This window comes from Rutidosis leptorrhynchoides, chromosome 10, assembly GCF_046630445.1.
Source record: "Rutidosis leptorrhynchoides isolate AG116_Rl617_1_P2 chromosome 10, CSIRO_AGI_Rlap_v1, whole genome shotgun sequence".
NCBI classification, from domain to species: Eukaryota; Viridiplantae; Streptophyta; class Magnoliopsida; order Asterales; family Asteraceae; genus Rutidosis; species Rutidosis leptorrhynchoides.
In genome coordinates, this window is record NC_092342.1 from 308151033 (window position 1) to 308158297 (window position 7265).

Consider the following 7265-nt stretch of genomic DNA (forward strand, 5'->3'; position numbering starts at 1 on the left):
GTGACGTAATGTGCCCCAAACAAGTTATCATCATAATGCATACGTAAGTTGGTTTAAACGAACTATCTGCACAAAATTTGGTTCACTTCATATAAGATTTTTAATAACTATGCGCGTTACACCTTATATAATTTTTGTACTGAATTACTTTTTCATGAAATAGAATATAATAAAAAGATTACAATGACACCACTGCACACACTTACTATCATCAAGTAATACACAAACATTTCATATAAGTGACTTGGGACAAAATCTAGATCCAACAAGGTTCCTTCAGTTTATCATAAATGAATTTGTTTATTTATGTTTTTCTCATTTTATATTTTCCAGGAGACATTATGTACTCTAAATATGATGAATCTAGCATTACAAACAAAGAAACTACAAAATCCAAGACTTAATTTAACCAAGCTTCCAATTATTTTAAATCGTTGCCATCTCCAAATACCAAAATCAAATACTCCGTACAACAAAGAATCTCAATTTGAAACATATAATATAAAGGGTTGTTACAAGTTTATATTTCAAGGCCCACAACATTAGGCCCAAACCCAAGTCAAAATCCGGAAGGTGGTCCACACATTTCTTAGCCTTAGGTTTAACTCATCTCTATTAACACGCATATACACATCCACTTATCCCCATGTCCTAATTGCATTACATTACGTACCTCCAGTTTTCACTTTTCCCCATTCTCCAAATTCCACAATGCATTCCACCATACCCGACCCATCACCAACCGAAACCCTAACCCGAACCACCACCCTTCTTTCCCACCTTCTCCCGGCGTCTCTCTCCATCCAATCCTTCACCACCCGCTGGCAAACTCTCCGGTCAAAACTCGCCGCCCTTAAATCGCTCCTCTCCGAACTCACCTACTCAACTCACTGGTCTGAAAACCATCTCCTAATAACCTTACTCCCAAACCTCTTATCCACACTCCAACGCATCCAAACATTATGTGACCAATGCACAATCCCTAACCAATCCACTGGTAAGCTCCTTATGCAAAGCGATCTCGATATGGCCACAAATTGGCTCTCTAAACAGCTTCACGACCTCGATTTACTGCTACGCTCCGGCGTTTTACGTCAATCAAATGCGATTGTACTATCTCAACCTCCACCTGGCTCCGATAAAGAAGAATTGAGTTTTTTTATTAGAGATTTATTCACGCGGTTACAAATCGGAGGCGTTGAGTTTAAACGGAAGGCGTTGGAATCGTTAATTCAGTTACTCGTTGACGACGAAAAAGCAGCGACGGTTGTTGCGAAAGAAGGTAATATAAGTTATTTGATTAATTTATTCGATGTGAATATTCATCGTGAACAATCGGTTGCCGCGATTTCGATACTTGCGTGTGCGAGTGATCAGTCTAGGAAAATCGTTTTCGAAGAAGGTGGATTAGGTCCGTTGTTACGAATTGTTGAATCAGGTTCGGTTCAATTGAAAGAAAAAGCATGTATGGCAGTTGAAGCGATTACTTCCGATTCCGATAACGCGTGGGCGGTTGCGGCGTACGGCGGTGTTCCGATACTGTTAGATGTGTGTAAATCTGGATCGTTAATTGCGCAATCTCACGCAATCGGTGCAATCAGAAATGTTGCCTCTGTTGAAGATATTCGTATTTCAATAAGTGAAGAATCTGGAGTTCCGTTGATTGTTAGTTTGCTGACGTCAGGTTCTGCTGCTGGTAAAGAGAAAGCGGCGAATTGTATAGCGATACTTGCGTCATCAAGCGAGTATTTTAGGTCTGTGATTATACAGGAGAAAGGTTTACATAGTTTGTTACAACTACTTCATCAATCATCGAATCCTGATACGTTAGAGCACGTGTTACGTGCAATTCATTCGCTATCGTTAACGGATTCTGTTAGTCGGTTATTGTCGTCTTCGAACACGTTCATATCACAAATTTCAGGATTGATTAAGCAAGGAAACTTCACTCTACAACAAATATCTGTATCAATTTTGGCTAATTTATCACTAAATGACGGTAATAAGCGCGTCGCTGGTGTATGTATGGGATCTCTAATTAAGCTAATTGAACTAACGAAACCGGTAGGGTTACAGGAATTGGCGTTGAAAGTATTGGTTAATTTGTTGAGTTTGAAACCAAATCGGAAGGATTTTGTGAAGGATGAGAAGAATATTATGAGATTGATTCAGATGTTGGATCCGGTTAATGAATCGGTCCCTAAGAAGTATCCGGTGGCGATTGTGTATGCGTTGATGCATGGAGGAAGCAATGGTTGCCGGAAAAGGTTGTTAGATGCCGGAGCTCAAGGTTATTTACAGAGGCTGAATGAAATGGAAGTCGCCGGAGCTAAAAAAGCATTACAGAGACTTTCCGGTAACCGCCTGAAGAATATATTCAGCAGAGCTTGGAGGGAACAAAATAAAAGTTTCTAATTACCCGCCAACAAAAAGGTAAATTCATTTTTTTACCGTATAAATTAAATTAAAATTTTTAAATAAAATACAAATATAATACGGAGTATATAATTTATAGTAGACGTGTTAGTTATCTGACATTGCCACGTAGAAAGTTGTGGGACCTGTGTACGCCATGTTAGCATTTTGCTAGTTTAAGTAAATGTATTAAGGTGAGATTAGTTTCACCTAAAACGTCGAAAATAGCCTTAATGCCTGTAGAGATTAAAACGAGTATGTTACCTGTTTAAGTAAGGGCCCCACCAAAAAGCCAATATGGAACACCTTATCACATGGTGGGGCCTGGAAGTGGGCCATCTCAGTACTTAACGACTTAGGTGGGATGTATGTATACTCAATCACTCATTTGCGTGCTTTCACATGACTTGTTTTCGTTAATTGAGTCCGTGAAATTACATTTCCGTGATCCAAAATAATTTGCACAAAATTAGGGAGTCACAATTCCACTATAGAAGGATTAAATTGTAGTCAACGATGCATGTATTATATAAGTTAGGCACCACATGATTAATGCAAGAAAAATACATTGAATCTCCATCTCCATAATTGTAATTTAATTATAAAAAATAATTGATTTACAAAAGTATTGGCTGTGTTAATGATCTAGGCGAAAATTAGGTTACAACTATAGACTAGACTTGAATAATAATGAATGAATAAAAATTAAAATAGTTGAAAATAGTGGGATTAAAGTCTACATTTGTTTTATGAAGGTAATAATTGAGTTAGTTATGGAACTTTAGTAGTAATGAATATTCCGTGTGCAGGAAGCGTGGTTTGGACTCATTTAACTACCGGTCTTGCTAAAGAAGCCAACTACCAAACACATCTTGGTAAAATGCTCTACTTTATTTGGTGTCTTATTACTAAAGAAAAGATAAGAGATCCCTCAAAAAAAGGATTTTATTTTATACATATACAAAACCTATATAACACATTAGGATGCGGTTTTAGGGAGTATCCTCGGTTTTTTATATATATATTTTTGTTCGTTTGTTAAATCTTAATAGTGACGTGATTATTGTTTGTTTTGTGTTTAGAATGTACATTAGATTAGATGGGGCTACTTGGTTTTTAGTGCAATGGCCAAATCTTTAGTTAGGGAGTGTGAATGTCAATTTATTCTTGAGTTTGTTTGATATACGGAGTAATATTTACGTTACTTTAAACCTTCTTGTGTTTTACTTTATTCTGTAAATCTGTATATTGCAATACCTTGTATTGTATGTGTTGCAAACCCCCATGAAGCACAAGTAGATGTGACTCGGGTCGGGTCACTTAAAGTGACGGGAGATTTTTGGTGGAAATGACATTTTTCAACATTTCGATGGGTCGATGTCATGATTGTTGGTGTAGCAAAAATAAAATGCTGAAATCTTAGTTTGTGAGTTTTATCCACTCATGTTGATGAAAATGACCAACAAATGGTGATGATATATCGTACAGAGCTAGCTATGGCCCCATGTGAGCTCATGAGAGTCTGTAATTGTGTTTTCTATAAATTTAAAAGAGAAAAACAAGTGTAAAGTAGATTAAGAAGGAAGGAACGGCGTAATTTAAGGGGAAGGAAAAAAGACCTTGTATATTATATTTCAAAAAAGGACCTTGGAATATATAATTAAATAATTAATAATTAAGGGGCCATTTCATAAGGATTACTCCGTAAATGGTTGTTTGGCCAATAGTGGCTGTTTTCCTCTTTTTCCCCATGTTTATAATAAGTGAGCATGTTCAGATTTTTGGATGATATGGACCATATGGTACACTAATCTTTGGTAGTCATCGGGTGGGTTAATTTGTGAATTAAAACCATCTGTTAGCTAGGTTCCCCACCACAGCAGTCTGTGGGTGGCACCATATTTGATGCACCAAATACTACAGTAATAAAGGTGAGGTTCTTATCATCAAAGGCAGAGGGGTCCATATGGGTGCCATGTTTCCTGTGATATCACTTCAAAGCAACTGCATGCATCTACTAGCTAGCTGTAAAGCTTCACAACCCCATTCAATATATTTGGCCTAGCTCTGGCCCCTTGCTATTTGATTCCTCATAGTCAAAAGTTATACGGTTTTTCTAGTTTACCGAGTAATCTGATCATATATTCTATTGTACTCGGTCCGGCTAGATTATTATGTGGCCATTTTCGATTTATCTCTAGCTATCATAAGATTCGAACTGAAACCTCTTGTATTAAAACTCTAACAAGTAACAACTACTCACAACTAAGTTATCTTATGAATTGTGATGGTATCCTTCCCGCCAATACTTCAAAATTAATCTACACCCTTTCGTTTTCCTTTTTCTATTAAAAAAGGAAAATGTTAACCAAACAACAATATCAGAGCTTTGTACTTTATGTGATTAAAGTTGTCTATGTATCAAAGTTTTTAATGGAAGATGTTTTCTTTTACGGTAAAGAAGATGTTTGTCTTATAACATGTAATAATTAGGAGTTTTGGTTTGTGGGTTCTTTGTTTAACCACTTAGGAAGTAATCACATAAAGCATGAAATACAATCCTATCTATAACTTCAACAACAAAGAACAAAGGTATCAAGTGATGGGTAGAGCTAAAGGAATTACATTCTCCACCTTATACGCCAATTATTGAGTTCAAAGGCCTTTTGTTAATTTGTTTGTATTCTAGTTCATTATATAGCTTAATAGTTTATACGGAGTAATATATGTCCATATACTATTTCTATTTTCACGAAATATTAGAAAGCAAGTATCACCTTTCTTTAAATTTACTACTGGTGTAATCATATACTCATCCATAAATAAAAACTTAGTCACAAATCCACTAAGATAACCATCGAAAGTACGCAAACTCTAGTGATCCGACACCGCACCTTTGTTTCCATGACAATTGAAGAAGAATGTGAAAATGGGACTAAAGAGAAAGTAGATTTTTGTAGAGAAAAAGAAATGCTTTTTCTTTATTCTTGTGAGAAAAGATAAAGGTAAAAAAAGGAAGTCAAAACCCTTAAAAGGGGCACTTGTTAGTTGTTAGGATAAATTGATTTATTTCAACGCGTTTAAATTTGCGTTCATTTCATGACATTTCAACATGCAAAATGCCTATTTAACAACCTAAAAGTCAAAGTATAATAAGGTTCAAATTGTTATAATTCAGTAGGCTTATAACTAATTTTGATCTAAGCCTATACAATTCTTAAATATGAGAGAGTAGTAATGGAAGAGAGAGATAGTATATTTCTTATATGTAAGAAAAAAAAATGGTGTGTATATGTGTGTTCATTATTCACATATATATAGTACAAATTTTACTATCCATATTTGACTAATTACCATCCATATTTTACTACTAAATTTACAACACTCCCCCTTGGATGGTAATTTTTTTTAAAGAGCAATTAATACTGCCTCGTTAAAAACCTTGCTAAAGAAAACCCAGTGGGATAAAACTTTAGCTAAGGGAAAAAGAGTGCAGCATAGAGTTGACTCCCCCTTAAGTAGACAACGCTGAGTCGTCACATCTTTTGAACTTGCCTCATGCCAATATTGTGAATGTATGTTTTGAAAAACAGCGATTGACAGTGTAGTGACCCGAACTTTTCCATGTTTATATATATTAATTGAGATTGATGTTTACATGATTAAATGTTTCCAACATGTTAAGCAATCAAACTTGTTAAGACTTGATTAATTGAAATAGGTTTCATATAGACAATTGACCACCCAAGTTGACCGGTGATTCACGAACGTTAAAACTTGTAAAAAACTATATGATGACATATATATGGTTATATATATAGTTAACATGATATTATGATAAGTAAACATATCATTAATTATATTAACAATGAACTACATATGTAAAAACAAGACTACTAACTTAATGATTTTGAAACGAGACATATATGTAACGTTTATCGTTGTAACGACATTTAATGTATATATATCATATTAAGAGATATTCGTACATCATAATATCATGATAATATAATAATTTAAAATCTCTTTTGTTATTATAAACATTGGGTTAACAACATTTAACAAGATCGTTAACCTAAAGGTTTCAAAACAACACTTACATGTAACGACTAACGATGACTTAACGACTCAGTTAAAATGTATATACATGTAGTTTTTTTAATATGTATTTATACACTTTTTAAAGACTTCAATACACTTATCAAAATACTTCTACTTAACAAAAATGCTTACAATTACATTCTCATTCAGTTTCATCAACAATTCTACTCGTATGCACCCGTATTCGTACTCGTACAATACACAGCTTTTAGATGTATGTACTATTGGTATATACACTCCAATGATCAGCTCTTAGCAGCCCATGTGAGTCACCTAACACATGTGGGAACCATCATTTGGCAACTAGCATGAAATATCTCATAAGATTACAAAAATATGAGTAATCATTCATGACTTATTTACATGAAAACAAAATTACATATCCTTTATATCTAATCCATACACCAACGACCAAAAACACCTACAAACACTTTCATTCTTCAATTTTATTCATCTAATTGAACTCTCTCAAGTTCTATCTTCAAGTTCTAAGTGTTCTTCATAAATTCCAAAAGTTCTAGTTTCATAAAATCAAGAATACTTTCAAGTTTGCTAGCTCACTTCCAATCTTGTAAGGTGATCATCCAACCTCAAGAAATCTTTGTTTCTTACAGTAGGTTATCATTCTAATACAAGGTAATAATCATATTCAAACTTTGGTTCAATTTCTATAACTGTAACAATCTTATTTCAAGTGATGATCTTACTTGAACTTGTTTTCGTGTCATGATTTTGCTTCAAGAACTTTG

General features: G+C 34.5%; 1 protein-coding gene across 1 annotated transcript; it reads left to right on the forward strand.

Moving 5' to 3' along the window:
* The first annotated feature begins 658 nt into the window (after positions 1–658).
* Positions 659–3760, forward strand: LOC139872294 (uncharacterized). The gene is made up of 2 exons (XM_071860137.1): positions 659–2433; positions 3225–3760. The coding sequence occupies exon 1, from the start codon at positions 712–714 to the stop codon at positions 2413–2415; it is 1704 nt and encodes a 567-aa protein (XP_071716238.1). The 5' UTR covers positions 659–711; the 3' UTR covers positions 2416–2433; positions 3225–3760.
* Positions 3761–7265: the final 3505 nt, after the last annotated feature.